The sequence below is a fragment of the Ceratosolen solmsi genome, unplaced genomic scaffold, assembly GCF_000503995.2.
Source record: "Ceratosolen solmsi marchali unplaced genomic scaffold, CerSol_1.0 scaffold10, whole genome shotgun sequence".
Lineage (NCBI taxonomy): Eukaryota > Metazoa > Arthropoda > Insecta > Hymenoptera > Agaonidae > Ceratosolen > Ceratosolen solmsi.
In genome coordinates, this window is record NW_011948412.1 from 19,124,255 (window position 1) to 19,146,621 (window position 22,367).

The 22,367-nt window shown below is 26.4% G+C and overlaps 1 protein-coding gene across 1 annotated transcript in view; it reads left to right on the plus strand.

The window, feature by feature from the left end:
• Positions 1-22,367, plus strand: part of Gfrl (Glial cell line-derived neurotrophic family receptor-like) — a 338,959-nt gene that overhangs the window by 272,924 nt on the left and 43,668 nt on the right. Inside the window, 4 exon segments of the mRNA XM_011503933.1 lie at positions 5,459-6,397; positions 7,967-8,149; positions 18,270-18,369; positions 19,155-19,307. Of these exon segments, the coding sequence (XP_011502235.1) occupies positions 5,459-6,397; positions 7,967-8,149; positions 18,270-18,369; positions 19,155-19,307 (1,375 nt within the window).

A 22,367-nucleotide genomic window follows, 5' to 3' on the forward strand; every position in this document is an offset into this window, starting at 1 on the left:
ATATAAACAAAACAAAAATGCTTTGTATATAAAGTTAGCCTAATGCTGAACTTACTTTACGAAATATATGTTTATTACAATGTTTATTTTACATCTAATTAGCTTAATTGAATTTATTGAATTTATTGAACTTACTTGAATCGAAGATAACTCAATTTACACTGTAATAAAAAAAATCAATCCATTTGGTCGGTTGTTCTCAAGATTAAATTAAGTTCTAGATTTGAAATGTTATTCAAGTTTCTAATTCCATACTTTATGAACATATGGATGTTTATAATATAGTTGAAATAATTTTTAATACTGTAATTTTTTACACATAGAGATTAATCCAAAGTGTTACATAATTTGAATGTATTTGGTAAGCGAAATAGAGGCTTTTCAATTTCAAGGTGCAAACCAGCCATACACTTGTACACTTTCAGCTATTACGGAAGGAATATAGAGATAGATAGTGAGTGAGTGTGAGAGAGAGAGAGAGAGAGAGAGAGAGAGAGAGAGAGAAAGCGAGAGAGAGGATAAAGAGTACGAAAGTGAAAGGGACTTAGAAGTGATGTGATCAATGATTGTTGTTTTTGTTATTCCTCTATTCAAATTGCACATTCCTTGCGGTATGTATAACATTGCAAAATTTCAATTAACATAACAGCTGGTAAAATACTTAATGCTTTCACTGAATTTGTTCACCAATCTGTAAATCCCGGACGTCTTTATATCTATCGCATGTAAAACGGACAGAGCTAAGCTATTGGTTTTCAGGAAAATTCTCTATAATTCTCTATTATATAAATTGTTTAGTGTATTCTGTATATTTATGTTTCAAAACAATATTTATTCGAATTTATTCATAGAATCATGAATAGCACCTAATATGTAATTAAATATATGTATTTTGACGACTTTTTGTCACTCCGTAATATACGTTTTTTATATACTTTTCAATAAAATAATTTTATTATTAGTTACGTAATTGGCGAATTCAATCGAATTTTTCGTTTTTTTTTTTACAAAGAGGAATAGAGCAAATGAGTAACGAATTCTCGTTTGGTATTTTCTACATTGTTAACAAAGTGCTTATTAATAAATGTAGCTGCCCATGTAAAAATTATTAAAAGTATTTATTTATAATTGGCTAGTTTCATTAAAATTTTTTAAATAATAATTTAATTGTGAAAATAAGATGTTTGAATATATATTTTTAAATGAAATTCAACATATTGCGAAATAGATTATTTTCATAATAAAGTTTTGTTATATTAATATATAATCATTTAGTGTGATTCAATAAAATGTATTAATTGTTATCTTATATATATATATATATATATATATTTATATATAAATTTGTATAAATTTATTCTGTATACAATAAAAATTCAATATAAAATTTCTTCCTATTTTATTTCATTGTTGCACTAGTTCACGATTCACGTCATTGAAACAATATTCTTCGATACCTAAGTATAAATACTTCTAATTCTTCTTTATCCCAGATACGGTAATTAATATTCAATTCATTATAACGTAAAATCACTATTCAGATAAAATTCATTGCGTAATGGTTAAGATTTAAAAATAATCAGAATCATCAGATTCAGTCATTACTCTAATGACTAAATTTGCCGATTAAATTTACTATATTGTTTTATTATTGAACATATATTTCTAAAATTATAGTTTTGTATGTTTTATTACTTTTATTATTTGTTAAATGAGGTCTTTCGCGTGCGTTAACGAACCAAAGTACTCTCAAGTGAGAGGGATCCTTAAAGCGTGCCACACCACTTTCATTTTGTCTCTACTCCGCCTCTTCATTGTTTTCTCACCAACCACTACCGAAAGCTACATGGAAACTTGGGTGATAATCAAACATAATACTGCCAACCTTTTCTTAATGTTTTTGTATCCTAGTACTAGAGTTTCCCAAATGACATTCATGGTCTGTTGTTGTGATGCGTAAACAATATATGACTTATAAATTGACTATGAAACGCTTTATAATAATATAAGCATACACAATTTTCCTTTTTTTATTCTATCAGACAATATAAATTTTAGATTTACAAATTCAATTTTTATTTAAAATTGTAATAATAAAATAGAATATTGTTTGTATGATCAATTTTTCAAATTTTGACAGTAAGCTTACTCCTAAAAGTTTAAAAAATGTATTAAAAAAAAAAGTCTTAATAAAGAATTTACATAATATGTTCGCAAATATGAAACTTTTTTTTCAATATTTTTAAATATATACATAATTTTTTATGCAATAAATATTCAATATTTACTTCATAAATGTTATTGATTTTTTAATTTCAAAATATAAATAAGATATGAAATAAAGACAGTAATACAATTATAAAACTTTGTACTAAAGGAATATTTTCGATAATACAATTCTGTAGGTAATTAAATTTATTATTAATAATAAAAATGAATAAATACTTCACAGATTAATTACATAGTTTTAACGTATCTATAATTCAGAAAAATGTATTGATAAAAATTATGTTATATATAATATTTATGTAGTAATATAATAATATTTTACTGGATTTAAATTAATGAAAAAGAAGAAAACAAACTTTTTAAAAGTGTTCAAAAAAATTTTTGTGTGTTTTATCCCATACACGTAAAAAAAAATAATTTTTTTTTTAACACGTTTAAAATCAATGTGTATATTGTTGTTTATGATAATTAATTAATTTGTACAAAGAATTCAGTTGTATTAATGTATGTAAAATTTGAAATAATTTTACCGGCAACTAAGCATTTTTAGTACATTACAATGTATATGGATATATAATAAAAGTAATATATTAAAAATGTATAAGGGAAATTTTCATCAAAATGTAATTCCTATTAGACCAACTAAAAGAGAATGTACAATTTATAATGAATCAGCGCCCGTACAAAGCGATTACAACGAAGAAGAAAATTCTGGCGAAAGAAGATATCATTTCATTTAAGGATGCTTCACTTGCTTCCGCACTGATTGCTCAAATTATATGTACCTTGCCTTACAACTATTTTTCTAAAAATAAAAAATATTTTGTAAGACAATATTGGGATTTATCTTATATTGTATATATTTAAACTATATTTATTGCTTTACATATCGTATTTTATACCATATGTAGTATCAATTAATTGTATTAAATTAGAAACCAATGTAAAAGCAATTATTTATTTCTTATTCATAAATTAATTACATTTAAATATAAGTGAAATAATCATCAAGATGACTCGTCGATAATCGTTGACAAGTTAATCAATCGAGAACATTTGCTAAAAGGACGAAAACTGAAAAAGTGAAGGGAGGAAGAAAGATTCTTCCCTCTTCAACTTCTCTTCAATTTTGAACTGAAATGAAGAGGGGCAAGGTACACTGAAATTCTGCACCGCATGCTATTAGTCAAATGTATCACAGATTTAATATTAGTTGTAGTTAAATTTCTGAATGTCTTTCTCAATTTATAACGCCTCTAAATGTATATTATGCACACTACTTATCTTATGTTGCAGAGTCAAAGTATAATCATAATTTACAATAAAAAGTTGTAAATTAGTTGTCATTTGCTTGGATTGAGTCAACAATTAACCAGCACTCTTTTTCTTCATTACATGACCACCAAAATGTTTTCATTATAACCAATTCAAATATTTCATTTCACCTCAAATTAATTTTTTTATTTAATTAAACATTTGGTTCTATTTATTGTATAGTGGAGATAGATCTTCAATTTGTTATTATAAACTGAAATAATAATTCAGCAATAAGCTGTTATTCGTCGAGTTAAAAATTTTATCTTCAAATTCCTTATCTTTATATATCAAAATTTTCAAATTTTCTCGTACTTCTATGATATCTTATAGTACTTTAACAATCTTCTCATAAGAACCATTTTCTTAAACGAAAAACTTTTCTATCGCTATGTGCGATACTAGAATAATAAGTATAAAAAAATCGAATGCAGATTTTCATTATTTTGTGTAATTTCTAAGTAAATCTTAATATTATAAATATAAATCTTCAAGTAAACTTTTAAAAATTTCTTAATATTCCATCAAATACCTTCGCTATATACATTTTCTATAATATTGATAGTCTTTATCAAATTACTAATAAGGCACAATAGACTAACTTTGTTTATAAAATCTCTCGATTTCACTCAGGGCAATTTTTTTACTCATCATTATTTCTTGAATAAATCAATTTAAAGGGAGGAGGATGAGAAAGAGAGAGAGAGAGAGAGAGAGTGAGGGGTTAAGAGAAAAGTAAAAAAATATTTTTGAAAAATGTGATCGAGATCGAAGGAGAGGGATTTAACAGTCAAAAAGGTTCGAAATCAAAGGAATGCGCGTGTACACGCTCAGGTATTTGGAAAGTTATAGGTTAAACGAACTGCACCAGGATGCAAAATTCGCGGTCGACTAGAGTTGGAAAGTAATTGCTGCTGTTGCTTTAGGTACATATTTGTATTTCGAGATATATGCGTGATTTCTGTAGTAGCTTTTCATGTCAACAAATAGTTGAGGAGGACGAATAGAAAAGGTGACTGTAATCGCTCACGCGAAACAACGTGCGAGCAAACAGCCCCTTTTTCTTCTCCCTCCCATATTATCTCTTTGTGTATTTCTTCCTATGCTCTATGATTCTGATTCACAGAAGATGAACTTTACCTAGCTAAGCATGTACGTACAGTCCATCGAAGTGAATCTTCTTAAAGGAATTTGCTTTGCTGTTTTTGCGCTCCTTAGTTGGATACATTCCACTCTGATCTTTACTTCTTTCTTAAGTTTTTTAACTTTCTCTTTACATCCTTTCTGTTCAGGTCTTTTCCATCTTTGCGATTCAACTTCATTTACTTTTCCTTAATTATCATATCAAGTTGGAAAATTTACTTGATGACTTACCCTCGCACTTATTTTCATATCTTCTAATTTCTTCTATCTTGACATGGATTTTCGTTTTGGATGCCCTATTATTTGCACGTAATATTTTTATCTTTTGAAATCACCATTATAGATCAACTTGATTGTCGAATTTATATTTTATTAATTTTTCTCGATTAGCTTACTTCGTTGTAAATGTCGATATTTCAAGAGAGTGTAATGGTTTCTAAATTAATTATTGGCATCAAATAATTCATTCGAGTTTTCTAACTCTTTTAAACTTTTAATTTATATTTTATCTTACGCTACTCTTACTTTTAAATTTGCGTTTTGATATTATTTAAAAATCCACTGTCAACTTCACTACACAATTATTCAAAAAATCTGAGCCCGTAAAATCAACAAACCCCGTACTCGTGGAAGAAAAACACTCAACCTTGATCAAGAATAAACACCACCTCATATCCAAACACCACTTATAAAAAAAAGAAAAGAAAGTACAACGATTCTCGAGCATGATATCACAATCCATCACGGGCGGCTCTCTGCTTGTGTGTTTCAGAGTATCTGCCCTCGTCCGCGTCCGTTGATCTTTCGGGCACGGACTTGGCCGTCTACCCGTTTGAACCTCACGAGGACACGAACTTCCAAGAGATCTGGTTACCCCCTACCAGTATATATCCCTATTTCTTGTTTCCCGGTACGGCCGGGCCCCGCCTCTCCTCAGCATACTACGAGCTCGACCTCGATCTCGCCTCGTCCCTTGAGAAGCAGCAGTTACGCCATTTGCAGCACGGGGATGGTATAATGGCACCCGATCACATAGCCGGTAGGCCTAAGATCTTCCTCTATCCTCATTCCGTGCCCCCGGATCTTCAGGATTCCTCGTCCGCGATCAGGGTGTACCAGAACAACCACTGGGAGACCCAGTGGTTACACGTGAGGTCCGAGCCACGACGTTTCCAATATCCCACTGCTCCCACCCCTACTTCTCACACGACATCTTTTACTTCTTCTTTCTCATCTACAAAAAAATCCTTGCCATCTGTGTTTCGTGCAACATCCACGTATCCCCTCAAGCATGATCGTGAATCCATCGGCACTACCTCCACCGAGCACAAAAGCCAGCATGTCAATGGCTATGATGAGAGCTACAAGCACCGCCACCATAACCAGCACCGCCACCATCACAATCAGCACAACCGCGATCGGAATCCGCAACTACGACCCGGTGCACTACCTCAACAACCTGCACTTGCACTACCTCCTGCATCATCCACACCCACGACCATAGACGAATATACACTCGATCACCGCCGGTATGGAGCAATAAGCGTTGCCGGTCGCAGGATATTCGCCTCGAGGCCGACGTACGAGCACAGCACTACTTACGAACGCGTCAACGAAGAACTCGGCGGGCTGGACGAGCTCAGGATCGCCCAGCTGCCTCTCGATCGGCTATCTGACCTGCGCGAAGCCTTCGACGGCTTTGTCGACTCAGGTTCGTAAGTTTTCAAGCACTGCTTGGAGTCTGCAACAGGCCTGCCTATGAGATAAGTACGATGATGCGCTTAAAGCTTTTGGGAATTGAATGTAATAAGCGTAAGTAGTTATATTGCAGCCCACTTACGTTACATATTTTATTTAATATTAAAAAAAAGAAAAGAAAGATAAAAGAAAAGCCGAATGTAAAAAGTACGGATGAATTATTTCATTTAAAAAATTTTCTCTCTCATTATAACTTCATGCTTTAAACATTTTTATCAGCAATACAAATGCTCCAATCTTAATAATATCAGTTTCTTTTTACAAATAAATCTATAATAATGTTTCTAGTTTTTTATTTTTTAATAGAATTTTAATTTCAGCATTAGCAAAATAAATACATTCATAGTACTGTTTCGAATCTTAATACTAATTGTTACTTTAAATAATATTAAAATCTTAAAAATTATAGGATCATTGAAAGTCTTATTCGTTTAATCGCTATTTATTCGTATTAACAAAAATATTATTTAGATTATAGATTAGCCAATAAACTTAATATACATATTCTTTCAAATATCTTATATAGGATGTGAATTGTACAGAAACAAAAAAAAAAAATAAATAATACGAATTCTAAGTATAAGGTATAAAAAAATATACTATTTATAAAAAAACATAATATTTAAAATTTAATTTAAATAAAGTTTTTCAATATATTCATACTCTATATAAGAAATATATACAGTATTTAAATTAATAAATGAAAGCTTAACATAAAAATATTCTTATTGAAAATAAACAAAAAAGAGCCAATAATTAATTTATTAATTTAAAGCGCATCATCATAAGTACTTAACAACGTTCTCGTAATGCTATATGAGATCATACCGAATATTTACATGAAAACTGCATAGGTAATTTCAACGAATAATCATACATTTGATCATACAACATTGCTGCTGGAATGGCATGCCGATAAGGTAAAAGGAGGAGGATAAAGTTCACGGATTGGCCAATCTTCAAATACAAAACATTTTAAATAAAATAGTAGGTTCGGCAAAAGTCAATGTGGATTATATTCATATTGCTTTGGCTGCTAGCCAATATTTTACTACGCAACTGATAATGAAATGTAGGTTCGGACTTCGGTTCTGCATACGCGTTCATTGGCCATTTCGTTAGTTGCGGTTGTCTTATTGATTGTTAGAATCTATGTACTTGATAGAATCTTGTAAATACTCAGAAAGTTACAAGCTTCAATCATGCTAATGGGCCACCACATTTAATCATACGAATATTCCATATCGATATTCTTTAGAAAAGCGATGCGATAGGCGTGACATTAAATATGTAAATTAGATTTCATTAATCAGATTTGTGCTTTGTAAAATAATCTTGATTTAGTTTTTTATTGTATTTTTAATATTTTTTACAACAAATCGAAATAAATCAAGATTAAAGTACCATTATAATTGATTATTATAATTATAAATGGCGACATAAGGTATATTCATAAATATTATAGGATTTGATCTGAAAAACTTTACAACCGTAATCAATATCATTTCCCTTGAATTTTCAGTAAATGTCATATCGAATGCCGACAATACAACAATACATGAGCTTATTGAATCGCAAGTGGAGAATCCACTTATAGACGCCGATCATCAAGACCTCCATGCTCTTAAACAGCTTCCCATTCCGAGCATTCATCATCATCGTGTTCATCACAGGCAGAAGAATCAGTCGCAAGAGGATCACACCGGTAAGCAATTTAATGGAGTACTTTAAAGTACATAAAATTAATGAGATAAATTCATAAATAATTAGATAAATTAATAATACAATAATAATGAGAGGTGAAGGTTTTAATCTTTATTTCACTAATGATTAAGCATTCTTCATTCGTACGAAATTTCGAAAATTAAAGAAATACAGAATTCTAAAGTATTGCACCGTTAAAAGTGCTTAATGATAATGGAGCTAAACTTATCGAGGTGTAGTTGTAAAAGTAGATACCTCAATTTATAAAAATGATTAGAAAATAAATGTATAACTGTAAAATTTGATACTGATCCAACATCAGACTAAATAATTTATGTATCTATGGATTCATGACAAAAGTTTATCTTCATATCATATATCTAATATAGTAACAAGTGAATGAAGTATTAATAACAAAAATTAATGATCTTTCATTAAAAATGACGTAAATGTTGTGATGTAAAATGTAATGGCATGGTTGGGAAGTGAAAGGCAAATAAATTAATAAAAATTTATTTATCTTCACTCGAGTATGAATAATTTATTTTAAATTGTTTTAAGTCTAAGCCATATGGTACAATCTAACAGCCTCTATTAAAAATTGAGAATTATTCAAAGGCGGAAAAAAGTAGCCTTCAAATGTATTATACGCTATGACAGTCACCTGAACTCGAAAAACACTCAACCAAGAGAAATCGTATCCAAAGTTTGCTTCATACCTTCCAGGCAGGAAGGAACTCGTCCGGATGTGCGAATTAAAGTTTGAAATTCGGTATGCTGGGAAATAATATGCGGATACGAGCAGCTGGATAGTGGAAAGGCGGCAAAGGGCCTAGGCGTGGCGGGAGGGAGGTGGGAAGGGGAACGCGGACCGTTCGCAGTAAATGAGACGGGCGCAAGCGCGAGTTGAAATTAAATTAAACTTTCGTCCTCGCGCGATTAATCTCCCTAAAGCGTACGTAGACGATTTGGACGAGGGATGTGACGACACCGAATACAGTTTTATATATGTATATTGCTAGGAACTCGTATATAAGAGCGATACTCTCTTATCAAATTGACATATATAAGGAATAAATGAAATCCACAATGAAATTATATATAATTTTAGGATGCTTCAAAATTATTTCCAATACTAGTCGTATTAAATATAGTATTTCCAATACTATTCATATTAAATATATAAATATGTATACGCCTATCAATATAAAAGTATAATTATATCCATTACCCGAATATTGAAAATTTTAATAGTGTTAATTTTGGCATCAATGTTAAAAATTTTAAAAGTATTTTATAATTAACATTTGCTTTAACCTTTACAATTGCATACTACTCAAAAATTAACTTTATTAATCAATAATAGGTAATTAATCAATAAATAGGTATTTCCATGTCTAAATATTAAAATGTTTACATTCTTTTAAAATTCAAATTATTAAATTTCAAGTTATATATATATATATATATACATATATTTATAATGTCATAATAAATTAATTCTATTTTGAAAAATACCTTATGTATTGACTACATGCAATATATGCAATTATTGTATAAAGCTATATCGAATGGCAAATAATGCCGAACAATTTTCAAAATTACCAATGAATAATATGTAAACTTTAAAAAAGTAATGAAGTATGAAAAAAATGAAGTAATACAGTTCTTGTGTTTAAAATAAAAAATGGGAGCAAATGCGTATTAAAACTAAAAAATTAAATTATTCACTAAAATGTAACAAATTTATATTGTAATTTTTAATCAGTTAATTGTTGACACGAATCCATAATTTTTCCTATTTAATTAATAACTAAATAAAACTGATAGAAAATGTAATATTTTAATTTTTGCTACAATTAGAGTTTTAATCAATAATTAAAAATATTCATCAACATATCGAACGATTATTTCATGTAAATAGATTTAATAATTGGATCAACAAATTTCTAATAATTTTTTCATTAATTATTATATTTCACTTTTCTCAATATATTTATTTAAAAGGTATACAAAATAGTTTAAATAAAAGATAATAATAAAACTCCTCTATATAAAAATTTAGTTTTCTTAGTTATAACTAAATTTGCAGTATAATTCAATTCGTGTGATTACGATTAAAGATAGAATAGAACGCCGATCCATAAATACACAGTTCATAATTTAACTTTATTTAACAAAATGGATGCTGATATAATTTATATCTCATATTTATATCTGAAAAATAAAAACTATTGAATTATTCAATTTCTACAAAAATTCTTTTCAAAATAAATGAAAGTAAACTTTTCTATAATTAAAAAATATTCGATAAAGCTTTCATATAAATTTATATAATGCATCGATTTATAAAATTAATAATGCAAATATTTTGTAACTGCTTTACACATATTGGAACCGATAATGAAAATTAAAATTATTAAAAATTTTTATTTGTACTATTAAAAAATAAAATATTATTCACCGGTAACTTTTATTTATTTATTTTAATATCTACCAACAAATGTTATCAATTGAAATAAATCCATGGAAAATAGAAAAAATTTTTCATAATCTATAAATTTTATTATAAAGGTTACAAACAAAATTAAACAAAGTTATAATCTTACTGTAGCAGTCTACTTAAATAAAAACTGCTTTTATATTAAAGTATTTTAATGAGAAAATAAAAGTAAGTCAAGTACTTTTGAGGAACAAATGGAAGTTTAAATTTTTTTATATGCATTTTAATTGAAATCTAGATTAAGTGATAATTCGTAATAATTCCTAGTATTCAATTTTAATGGCGATTTATGATGCAATATAGATAAATTTAACGAGAATAGAATAGTTTTTATTCAGAAAATCAATCACTAGAGGTATCACCGAATGATCGGCTGGATTAAAGGATAACCAAAGATAATTACTTGCGCGCTATTCGGATGTAATCAATTGGCACTTCGAAATGTATAGTTTGTATTCTGCCGCTACCTCATTGTATATCCTAAAGTCTCTATCTATATCTTTCTCAAACAAATACTTTCTCTCTCTCTCTCTCTCTCTCTCTCTTTCTGTCTTTTTGTTCTCTAAACTTTAATTTATAAACTTTAATATGGTGTGATATATTTTGCTTAATAATATTTAATATTAAATATTTTTCTTCCCATATATATTGTATTCATAATGTTTGCATAAATATTATTTTTTAAATCTAAAATTTTTGTGGCTAGATATGATTGTTTAAAAATTATATGTAAATTGTTCGAATATAAAATTTAATTTTTCTGCTGTAAATGCTGAATAAAAAATACAAAAATGTAAATATATGTTTAAATATATCTTATGAGTGTATACTCTTAGAACTGAATTTTTATATTAAATTAAACTTGCATTCAATTAATTACATAAGCAAGTAAGTTAATAAAGTAATGAGTAAGTCATAGATAATAAAATTTGTTTTAAAACAATTATTGAGAAACGAAATAATTTTACCATAATGTAATAATCTTGTCTGGTATACTAATCATCAAAATATATGAGATTCTAAATAATTTATTAAAGTCATTCTTTAACATAGACTCTTGCAAACTATACTTCACTATATATAGTAATAAATACTGCAAACTGTCTATTCATAATTATTGATAATTATTAATACTTAAATAATAATTTATACAGTTTATAACTATAACTTTGTATGATAAATTTTTCATTATCGTAATTTTCTATATCGTTAATAATATTTCAGTATTTGAATAATAATATTGTTATATTGTACAATTTTATACCTGATATTCATACTACTATTGCCAAATATAAATAGTTTTCTTACATAACTTGTCGTATCCTATTAACCGCTGCATTATATTACATAATGTGTTTCATTATACGTTAGTATATGGGTAGTATAATATATAATGTGGACATAACGTAATATAATATATCAAATGATTTTATAGTTAATATTCATTGTCTCTGAAAATAATACAACATGTAAAATGATATTGATAATATGTCTTCGAAAATTGATATTCTTGCTACTGTAATACAATAAAAGAGAAATATAATAGGAGGTATAACTATTAATATTGTCGGATTAATAATTTAAAATAGTATATGAATATATGTTTAATTATATCAATATGAAAAAAAAATTATTTAATTAATTATTCAACTAAATAAATTAATTAAGCGTATTATATAATAATCGCATTGACTCAAATTTATATCTAATTTAATAAATCTAATAACATATAATTTATTTAATTTATTAAATATAAATCAATCTTAATATTTGTCATTAATATTAATATTCTTCTAAAAGAAATTTATTTATCAAAAATTATAATTTTAATAGCTCAATACGGTTCGAGTGAATTTTCGTATTCAAAAACATTTGTATAAAAAATTCATTTTATCTTAGTTTTTATTTTTATTTGAGTGAAGAAACTTCTAGATTATTAAAGTTGATATTGTACAGTTATTAAATAAAAGATTATAGGAGAATATTCGCAAATTTTTTTATCAGTGACTCATCAACACCAATATATGCATATACTTTTTATTTTCCCTTATTGTAGGCATGAAAATAAGTGCATTTATAAGTAGAAGCAATGTATATAATCGTGAAAACTTGGGCAACACCAAGGAATATCGCAATCAAATAGGAGTGGTAAGTGGACAGCTGATATTTCCATTATCCTTATGGGAGAAACGGTTATGCGTTACGTAGAAGACCGAACGAAAAATGTTATGTGATGTTGGTATGAAATAGTTGTTCGATAGTCGTCCGATTTGAGCGAACATCTTCTTTAATATATGTGGATCTTCGCTATCCAATTATAGCAGCAAATTATCGAGTAATATGGAGATATATGGCACTTAAGTAGCAACGGCTGGGAAACTCTTTTTCATTTAAATTTCGTCTTTTGAGGTCTATCTTTCGATTCTAACTTTACTCTGCGAAAAATGTTATGAAAATCCTGGAATATATTTTTAGTATTTTTTTGTACTTTCCATTTGGAATGTTTTGAAATAGTAATTGAAATAAATGTAATACGTTAAAATGAAGTTCATAAAATTCAATGCATAGTTGTAAACTTTGTCTTTAAAATATTTCTAATTGTTTTAGCCGATGTGAAATTTTAATATAAAAGAGCTAAAGTAATCGGGCGAATTAAGAACTTTTAATATTACATAATTTATTTTCATTGTTATGTAATTGGTTAAAACAGTTGATTTGCAAAATTTAAATATAAAAAAGTTTCTAAAATAATTAAAAGATATTTTTTTTAAATAATTTGACGTCTAAACATTTTTATACAAAATCTGTTATTAATTGCAATAATTAGTCAATTGTCATAGTTTATTATCCAAAAGTATTATTTGAAACAAAAACTATTGGTGTAAGTAAATTATTTATAATTTGTCTAAATACAAAACAATTCATATTGAAGTCGGTAAATTTTACTTTGGTATATTTAAGTACTATAATAGGCCTGGTGTATTTAATATTTGTGTAGTCATGGCTCCTTATGTTCCTAATCATGAAGACACCAGGGAACGTCCAATCAGAAGAGAGAATGAAATCCTGCGCACATATGTAACAGTCGAATTACCACACGAAGGGAATGGCAATTAGCTATATATTTCAGGTAGTAGGCACTGCTGTGATATCGGTTTCCCTTGCAGTTCTCCAGTGATTTATTTTGATTTACAGATTTTCTGTTCAACTACGTGGATGAAGTAATACATGCTTAATAAACGCCTCGTTAAGCATAAAAATATTAACGTAATAATGAAAATTATGGCTTGAAGTAATGAAAGATAATAGAAATTTATGGTGGTGGAATAACGAAATACAGGATATGGTAGTAATAAGCAAGAATATATAAAAGTACAAAAGAAAGTAAGTGAATACTAATGAAGGAATGAAAGTTTTGAAAGAAAAATTGAACACGCGACAAGTGCTGAATTGTATATACACGCCCTACTAAATTTTAAAATCCCGTGTGACGCTGTAACCTTTGAATATTTCGTACTCTCTTGCTCCCTCTCTTGCTCTCTCTCTCTCTCTCTCTCTCTCTCTTACTCTCTCTCTCTTGCTCTCTCTCTTGCTCTCTCATTTTCTCCGTGGCTCCTTCTTTTACTAGAATTAATATGGTTAACTCTATATCTTTCATTTTTTATTTCCTATAAATTTTATTCCTATTGTGTATTCCGAAATTATCATTAATGTAAAAAATTGCTTTTAGAACCAAAAGAAAATAAAGACAGTGATAAATTATTTAAATGATCATATGCATTTATTTATTACACATCTTTATGAATAGATAGCAATTGATACTTGCATTAAATTAATTTATAACTCTAATTGAAAGTTATTAATCAGCATTTTCAATTTCAATTATATTAATATTAATTTACAATAAATTAGCATTAGCGAAATTTTAATGTTTATAATAATTTGATTAAAATTTTATATAGCACAGAAATCGTATACAAACGAAAGCATGCACAAAGTTATCCTACTTTTGTTTTTATATTAAACATAGAATAAAGAAGAAAATTATAAGTTTATTAATGAAACTTTACGAAAATGCACTATGAGAAATCCCTTAACTACAATTGCAGTATTAATTATATGCAAACTACGTGAATGCAGTCGTTAAAAAGTACATTTCATATAAAAACTTACTTAAAAACAAGATTCAAGCCAGTCTAAAAGTATAAAATTATTTTATTATTCTTATAAGTATTTTTTAATTTTTTAAACCATTTTATATTAAACGATATAAAATGGAAAATTTACTCTAAAATTTATAATGTATGATTTTATTCAAGCACATTAGCAGATATAAGTTTAAATTTAGAATCTTATAGAAAATTTGTTGGTAAATTTGTTTCTCTACCTTATTCGATGTAGGTTATAATGAGTATTAAATAAATTATAAGTTTGTAAAGCTGTATGAAAATATTTGATCATGTATTTTAAAATTATGCTTCTAATAATGAAATTATTATTCATTAGAATTTTATATTAATATTTGAAATATTAAAAAATATTATTCTGTTAGCTTTAAAATGATACAATTGTATTGAAATTAAATATTTTACATTTAAATTATATTTTATCTCGAAATTTTAAAAACACGTGTAAAATACAGCCATAAAATCCATTAATTCATCATAAAATATACAGTGAAACATATTTTTTAGGATAACACGATAGTAGAATGAGAAAACAAAGAAAATTGAATAACATCGAGGTACCTTTAGAAATGGAAATTTCGCAACTACTTATTTCCTTTCGCAATCTTTTCTTTTTTTATTTGTCTCGCATTGACTGTCATCACAATTACTTATAAACTGTTTGCTCACGATATACATTTTTCTTCTCAAATACACTTTGACGATTGTTAAATCAATGTGATCTACTTATTTATGTATTTATTAACATTTAGAACAAATATTGCTCAATATATAATAAGATTACTTAAAATTAAAATTAATATTAATATACGTATAACTCTATAGTCTCAATAAATTCATTGTATTGTAAATAAATAATATCATTGAATACATAATTTGAAAAAAAAATTTTATAATAAAATATATAATAAAAAAAGGATTGTATTGTATTTCCAAGACACTCGTCTTAATTTGGATATCTAACTTAAATGACAGAAATATCGATTATATTATAATAAAAATAATCCGAATTATATGTTACCTTACAAAAAGAAAATAAATCATCTTGATTGATAAAAAGCTTGATATCTATAATAAATATAATTTTCCATATCTAAAATGATTTTGGTTGGTATAAGAACTTCTATTCGCGTCCATGTGGTGCTAAAATAAATAATATCGAATAAAAAAAGTAGTATAATATATTCTGAATAATCGAGGGTAAGAAATAAAAAGAAACTGATTGATAAAAACACTGAAAAACGCATTACATAGCAGAGAAGGAGAGAAAACAAATAGATCTAAAGAATGCAGCCTTCAGGCGAAAAGTGGCAAGTTGGAGTTGTCTGATCATTCGTCTTAATAAAATGCGTCGGATTTCACTTCTAACTAACCGATCTTTTCCAATTTTCCTTTTCTCCGTCAATTTCTTTATATGCCTGTGTATATACGTACACTCGAAAAGACTAAACCAAAGAAATAAATAACCGACAAAAGTGACGGAGAATTAGATAAAAAAAAGATGAAGAAGAGTAGACAAGATATATAAGTAAATAGAGATAGAAACATATATATATATCGATAAAAATAGAAATAATGAAAATAGGGTCATATTTCATTCTTATAATCAATCTAATTTTTTCTTGTCCTTCTATAGAACGTAGCTGTAGTTCGATCATTCTTAATTGCTTTATTCATATTAATACTTAATAACAGGTTAAATAGCTTACATATATCAATATATGCATTTTTATGAACAAATGTAAAAAACTATAAGGCAATTTGTTATTCTGATTCTGAATAAAGTATGTGCACTAATGATTTAATTCACTTTTTCTACATTTAATCGACAGGAATCGCTCTTACACTTTTTATTTTCTACTTTACTTTCACTGAGCACTAGGAGCTTTTTATCTTTTCGATTTTAATGAAAATATATGTATATATACATTAAATGATCAGATAGTATATATTACTATTAAAACGAAACAAAAAACTACGGAAAGATGAAAAAATTAAAAAGTTACTGAAAAAATCATAAAGCAAATTTTTATCAAATTATGCTATAACGATTAATTAAACTGTATTAAAAAATATTGAGAGTAGTTTTGATTGACATTTGGAAAAATTGATAAACGTCTATTGCATTTCATTAAACAATAGCAGTCACTTGTTAAATACTATTTGAATATTTATGAATTTAAATTATTGTAGTTCTAAATTTATTTTTATTTCAATTATTAAATATTGACAAATAATTTAGTGCATTATGATTTACCAAATTTCAAAATATAATTTATTATTTTATTTTATTATTTTGTTTTATTATTTATTTTATTTTATTTTATAAGAAGCTCGAAATATTTGGTTTCATAAAATTTTAATATATCTCAATAATTTTATTGTATTTTACATATGCTAATTTTTATACAATGTTATATGATTATTGTTTATAAGATTGTTAATTATCCGACTTTAATTTTTGATCTACATACAAACAATTGTTACATAAAATTTGAAAATTTTTATACAGGTCAATGTCAATTCGTAAATGAAACGTAAATTCATTCCTGTTAATTTTTAAATACATACTATATTTATATTTTATTCACTAGGCATGAAATAATTCTTATTTTCTTCAAATATTTAAATTCACTAATATTAGTAAAATATTTTTTGCCATGTAATTGCTGTCGATTGATTATTCTCGATCAATTTTCACATTTTAATAAAAATTAATCGGACTTTTAAAATTTTTAGTCAATAATTAAAAACACCATTTTTTAACATTATTAATTCAATTTAAGAAGATCCATTTTCAATATTACGGAGAATCTTTTTTTATCAAATATTTCAACGAACAAAAAATAATATTATCTTATGATTTTTAAATTTTATTTGATCAAATTCAATTGATGTTGAAAAAAAATTTGAAAAAAATAAATTGTACAAATTACAAACGTGCTTTGAAAATAGAATTATTTGAACTATAACACTATTTATTATAATAATAAATTTACAGACGGATATGATAATTTAATAACAGTAACATAATAAATCATAAATACAACGTTAATTTATAATAATTAATTAAACACAAATAAAGCAGTTGATATAACTTAACAAAATATCCATAGAAACCGAATAAATTAATTTATTTGCGCGATACATATTATTATTAATAGTTTTATGAAATTCATGAGCAGACGTTATTCATCTTAAAAAGTTCCTTCTAATGCACTAAAGTGAAACAAATGAATAATTTTTAGAGAATTGAGAAAATTCGAGAAAATATTACGCTATTTACTGTTAAATTTGCTGTTAAAATTTTCACAATGCTAACCCACCCTCAGAGTCTCATTTTTTAATACGACTAATGGCAATAAGCGTATAAAACCAAAATAACTCCGGCTGAACGCAACAGCTAATATACCACTTTTTTGTGGTTTCAGTGTCCAATACTTCGTCACTGACAAATAATGAGGGAAGTGTCCAGCAGTCGTCGAAAGTGATCCTTACCAGCACATGCCATCATGCTTACTCCGCCTGCAAGTGAGTCTTTTTTCTAATTCTTCACTCGTACTTGCACACACCATTACCCTAAAGTGCTTCTTCCTACGGGCCGGTTCGGCCAGTACCCTATTGATTTTATTGTCTTCTGCTCCTCCACTATTTTAACTTCCATTAAATTTTTTATATTTCTTGCCGTCTTTTCATCCTTTCTTCATGTTTCATGCTTCTTTTATATTACAAAATGTTTAACGATAGAAAAGTTGCATATACGGATTTTAAAGATTGCTAGAAAGATTAACGGTGATTGTTGCGCTCTATAGCATACAATAGAATAATATTGTACAAAAACGATAGTTAGCTGTAAAATGATCGCTATTGTTTATAATTTAAGGTTTATCGTTTTATCATTTTATACTTTTAGCATTTAGTCATGAATTTTTAATACTTGAAGTTCGGAAATCATAAATCTTTAATGTAGATTCTTCATAAATATATACATATATATATTATTTATTAAATTCGATTGTATTTTCAATTTAATAATGTATCCTGAATAATTTATTATTGTTGAATAATTATATTTTTTATAAACACTATAATATTATGTAGCTTCTATCAATGCTTTTTGAATACTATAAATATATTATCACAATGAATATTATCACAATTAAAATGAATAATTATATATCAAATTATTCTAATTGAAGCCTAATTTAAATTGAAGAAAATATTTACATATATATATATATATATATATATATATATATATATTTATTTATTTATATAATAAATGTATGTATGAAAAACTATTATCCCTTACATAGAAATGATCCTGAATGTAAGGATTTACTGCAATCTGTGCTGAACTACTGCGACCACTCGAAGTGCGCCCGCAATGAATGTATGACATCTCTTCAGTACTTCTACAAAATGGCCAACCACAAGTATTCGATAGATATAGCTTTCTGTTTATGCAGGTGAGTAATTCTGAAAAAAAGATATCCCTGAACGTAATGAGAGAAATAATATATTTACTTGCAACAGTCATTCCATATAATCAATTAAATATTAACGATATAATTGTTCTCCGTATTATACGAAGGAATGAGCTTAAATTGAATTTTAGTCAAATATAGCTAATTAATTCTACTATATTTATTATAATGTTATTAAAGATATTTAATTAATAAACAAAATTCACCACATGCCTAAAAGTTTTAAGTTGTACCGAATTCTGATGTTATTGAGAAAAAGGTTTACCTAGTATCATTCAAGCAATGTTGCAATTCGCAAAGCAGACTGACATGAAATCACTCCTTTATAGGTAAAACCGAAGCTGGAAAATTTTGTGACACTCCTCCGTGCGACAAACCGGAGCGTTCCCACGACTCACGCGTCATTCCTTGCCGTGAATTCCCATATGAGACGATTAACTAGAAATGAGCTTTGCCCTATTGTCATCTTATTCACACTACTGTTAAGGAGAAGACACTTATCTGACATTCTTTGTAGGCCTCCATCTGTTCGTTTAAACTATTTGAATAGACGAATAGTGGAGTACGCCAGATAGTTGTATTCTAAAAATTACAAGCTTCCTGAATTGAATTTTTTCTAAAATTTAAAACGAAAATTAATTTAAATATAAATTCGAATCATATTTTTGAATAACAAATATTTTTTATGTTCTAAACAAAATAAAATTCCAATTGCTTGTTTAAATATAATCATGACAAATTTGATTCAACACATTTTACTCAAAATTATAACAATAGACATTTGCCTTAAAGCACTTTTTATTTGACTACAAATCATTTGTGAAGTTGTATAATATTTTATTGGAATTTTATCTTATAACATTAATATTATTAACAATTTAATTGATTAGGTGGAATAATTAATATACAAATTAATTAAAATTACTTAATAGAAAGCAAATATTTTTCCGAATTTTAATCCGAATATTCGGTTCCGATTAAGTAATGACCCCGAAGATGAAATAACTGCACCGAAAAAATGCATAATAATCATTGTTAAACGAGTTTTCAGAATACAATTTTAAAGGAACCGTTAGTAATCTTTTTTAAATTGGCCACATATAAATAAAAAATTTATTAAATTATTTACAATAAACAAATTTAATAAATGAATAAAAGACTTAAGATAAGATCTTGATATAATAAACTATTTCAGGCAAAATTTAATATTCTACATTCTAATTTTAAAATATTAATTAACCACGAACGTTAAGTACTTTGTTTGTCGGCGTCATATTATAATGGATTTTTCAAATTATTAGTTATTCAATACTCAATATTAAAATTATAAATTCAAATAGCTATTAGCTATTATCTACGACACATCTACGATTATTTAAATTCAAGCTTTTCTGACAATATATAATTCTTGTCGTAATAATCCAACCGTTCGTAGCTTTTATTAGTACACTTTTTAAAGAAGTTGCTTATTAAGTGATAATTACATTAATGTAACGACCACTCATCTATATTTATCGTCTCAAAATAAATGTTAACGATTGTCGAAAACGTAGAAATATTTTTAACATATGAGAGAGTACTAAGCTGGAAATAACTTGTCTCTCCTAGCATTCTTGTCATTCTTCTCATTCTCATAGGCCACTTTTCAATGAAGAATTCAATAGTTGACTTCACACTTTCGATGTCTTTTGTTAGATTATTCTAAAAAAAGTTTTTCTTAAAGTATATTCAATTTAGGAAATACAAACAAAAATCCAAAAACCACATTTTTCTAATTTTCTATATAATTATAATCTAAATAAATAATTTTCTAATTAATATTATTTTTAAAATACAAGCATTTACTATTTTACATTTGTATAACGTGATAAGGGAAGCATTGTTTCTGGTATGAAATGATTATAAAATAATTATTTTTCATAATTATAATATTAGAAATTGACACAAATCCTATTATTATTCTGAATATTTTTCTTATATTTGAGAATTTACACTATACTTAATAGAAATTTTGTTGCGATTTCATTTCTATCGATTATTCGGTAATCGATAAAGTCATATTCATAGTCATGTAAATAAGAGTTTATTCTTATTATAATATACAGTTTAGTAGTATAACTTCTATTCGTAAATTTCAAATAAATATTATTGTAATACTTGTGAAAGCATTAATTAATTTTATTCTGAAAATTTTTGATAATTTGAATAAAATTAAGGATCTTTAGACACCTAATACTAAATTATATAATTGTAAAATTGTAATTTCTACTTTTATAAAAAAAATAGATACTTTCAAATTAAACATTTTTATCATAATTATATAATATAATCCTTATTTTCTTCATGTGATTTTATGTATGTATTAATTAATTTGAAACTTTTTATTACAAATATTTTAGTAAATTTTGGTTAAAATGAATAATTTTATTAAATTAAAAAATGGTTTTCTTATTTCTTGTTCGAGTAACTTGCAGCACTAATAATTAATAACAATTTTACTAGAAGATTTTATAAATTTAATAATTTAACATAGCACATTATGACAGGTTAAGTAAAACATGTTTATCAACATAAAAATATCAAAGTGCATAATTCATTATTCATATTGAATTGCATTCTTTATCCTTGTTTATTTTAAAATTTATTATAAAATTATTCGACTAAATAGACAAAAAGGATCTAAAAATCTTTAAATTTTAAGTTTTGTTCGTAAATCATTCTATTAACAATAAATTCTTTTTATTCACAACTCCTATATTTTTGCAAAAATTTGAATTCCAAATATAGTTTTACTTTATCCAATTTTAATTTACCAAAATTTCTTAGTATTAGCATTTAATCAATAAAAATAAAAATAAGGATACTGAATTAGTCCAAAAATATTTTTTATTTATGTCAAAAGGAATTCACATTTAAAAATAATAAATATTTCGAAACAATTTGTGAATTTTCAAATAATCTGAATTTTTATAGTATATTATAGATATATATTATAGATATTAATATATATTTTAAACTTTTATAGAGTTTGTTGTTTTGAAA